This window comes from Temnothorax nylanderi, unplaced genomic scaffold (assembly GCF_030848795.1).
Source record: "Temnothorax nylanderi isolate EJ_2023f unplaced genomic scaffold, tnyl_v1.0 TNYL_tig0476_pilon, whole genome shotgun sequence".
NCBI lineage: Eukaryota > Metazoa > Arthropoda > Insecta > Hymenoptera > Formicidae > Temnothorax > Temnothorax nylanderi.
In genome coordinates, this window is record NW_027249538.1 from 135,001 (window position 1) to 137,614 (window position 2,614).

General features: G+C 47.3%; 1 protein-coding gene across 1 annotated transcript; it reads left to right on the plus strand.

Moving 5' to 3' along the window:
- Positions 1-32: 32 nt before the first annotated feature.
- Positions 33-821, plus strand: LOC139783183 (uncharacterized). The gene has a single exon (XM_071722313.1). It carries the CDS (start codon positions 33-35, stop codon positions 819-821), a length of 789 nt encoding a protein of 262 aa, XP_071578414.1.
- Positions 822-2,614: the final 1,793 nt, after the last annotated feature.

The following is a 2,614-nucleotide window of genomic DNA, read 5'->3' on the forward strand; positions in this document are numbered from 1 at the left end:
CTCTAATAAAAATATACATAAACAAATTAACAATGACGGACACACAAGGAGGAAACTCAGAAGAACGATCGCAGATCAACAGAGTGGCTTTAAAAGTACCTCCTTTCTGGACGGACGAGCCTGAATTATGGTTCGCACAACTCGAAAGTCAATTTACACTGGGAAGCATAACGCAAGACAGTACTAAATATGCTTACGTCTTGTCACACATAGAGACTAAGCAGGCCAGAGAAATTAAGGATCTGATAACGAGGCCTCCTGAAGAAAATAAATATGAAAGTATCAAGAAGGCATTAATACAACGCCTATCAATCTCTCAGGAACAACAAATCCGCCAGCTCTTAGAGCTCGAAGAGATGGGCGATCGAAGACCTTCTCAATTCTTACGGCATCTACAGGCCTTGGCCAGCACGGCCATTCCGGAGCAGCTCCTGCGTACATTATGGATAGGCAGATTGCCATCCCAATTACAGGCTATTTTGGCCACACGGAACGCTGACAACTTAGAAGACGTAGCCGAGCAGGCAGACCGAATTCATGAAGTTACCTGCAGAGCTGTGACAGTCGCCAGTATGCAGTCGGCAACAAGCTCATCAATAGAAAATCAAATCGCTGAACTAAATAAAAAGTTCGAAAAATTAGAGAGCCGACTGTCTCGTTCTAATAACAGAAGCAACAAGCGCGATCGTCCCAGGAGTCGTTCCAGAAAAGGCCAGAAAGAAGAAAAGGAAGCAGATATTTGCTACTTCCACCGTCGGTTCAAGGAAAAGGCTCGAAAATGCACACAGCCGTGCAACTTCAAGAAGGCACTGGAAAACTAACCGGGCAGTCGTTGTCAGCGGCAAACGGCCTTTGCCCGAACCCATGCCGCTTATTTGTCACTGACCGCAGCACGAAGATTCGATATCTCATCGATACCGGCTCCGATGTCAGCGTATACCCTCGCTCGTTGGTACGAACACGACGCTGGGCTGACACGAGAGAGCTATTCGCGGCTAATGGATCCAACATTAAAACATACGGAGATCTCACAATACAGCCTGATCTCGGTCTACGCCGTGCATTTCCGTGGAGATTCGTCGTCGCAGACGTAACTACGCCAATAATTGGATCCGACTTCCTGGCTCATTTCCATCTGCTCCCGGACGTAAAAGAGGGACAGCTGGTTGATGCGAAAACAGGACTCAAAGCAAACGGGACGGCAAATAGAGACACGTTACCGTCAGTTAAAGCTGTCATGGGAGACACCCCCTTTCATCAATCGCTGGCTCGATTTCCCGGTATCACAAGGACTACGGGAACGCACCGGCAAAAGCAGCCTCACTCAACGATGCATTACATCAAGACCACACCAGGACCTCCGGAAGCATGTCGACCACGAAGGTTGGCACCCGACAAATTAAAAGCAGCCAAAGCAGAGTTTGATCTACTTCTTGAAGAAGGAATTATTCGACCGTCTAAAAGCCCTTGGGCCTCACCGCTACACATGGCTCCTAAGAAAGGAAACTCCTGGAGATCCTGCGGGGATTATAGAAAGGTGAACTCTCGGACTGAGCCTGACCGATATCCAATATCTCACATAGAAGATTTCAGCCATTCCCTGAGCGGAAAGAAATTTTTTTCAACTTTGGATTTAGTCAGAGCTTACAATCAAATCCCGGTTCACCCAGACGACATCCCCAAAACAGCCATTATCACGCCATTCGGGCTATTCGAGTACTTATATATGCCTTTCGGATTACGGAACGCAGCACAGACCTTCCAGAGATTTATAAACGAGGTCTTGCGTGGCTTGGACTACTGCTACGCATACATAGACGATATCATAATCGCCTCCGCAACGGAAGAAGAGCATCTAAAACATTTAGAAGAAGTATTTCGTCGTCTTGAAGCGTATGGCGTCCAACTAAATCCGGCCAAATGCGTTTTGGGAGCTTCACAGGTGAAGTTTCTCGGATACCTCGTATCAGCAGAAGGCACTCGCCCATTGCCTGAAAAAGTCCAAGCTATACGCGACTTCAAGAAGCCAGAAAATATCAAGCAGCTTAGACAATTCCTGGGAACCTTGAACTTTTACCGGAGGTTCATACCGGAAGCTGCAAAAGACCAAGCCACGTTACATGATGTCTTACGAGGTCCTAAAGCAAAAGGAAAAACTCCAATCGAGTGGACTCAGCAGCTCGAGCAAGCTTTTCAGAGATGCAAAGATAGCCTCTCGAAAGCTACGCTCTTAGCACATCCCATAACTGAAGCCAAGCTCACGTTGACTACAGATGCTTCAGACACAGCACTCGGGGCAGTGGTTCAGCAAGAAACAGACAACGGATGGCAGCCATTAGCATTTATGAGCAAGAAGCTTAATCCAGCGCAGCGAAAATACAGCCCGTATGACAGAGAGCTTCTAGCCATCTATACGGCAGTAAAATATTTCCGGCATCTACTAGAAGGACGGAAATTTACCATCTTCACGGACCATAAGCCCTTGATATACGCTTTTCAACAAGATCTGTTGCGCAGCTCTCCTCGGCAAGCAAGGCATCTGGACTTCGTTGGGCAATTCTCAACGGACATTCAACACGTGGCTGGAAAAGACAACGTAGTTGCAGACACGCTA

What these genes read in the sequence shown, in the direction of transcription:
- LOC139783183 (XM_071722313.1), top strand. Translation starts at nt 33, where the DNA reads ATGACGGACACACAAGGAGGAAACTCAGAAGAACGATCGCAGATCAAC.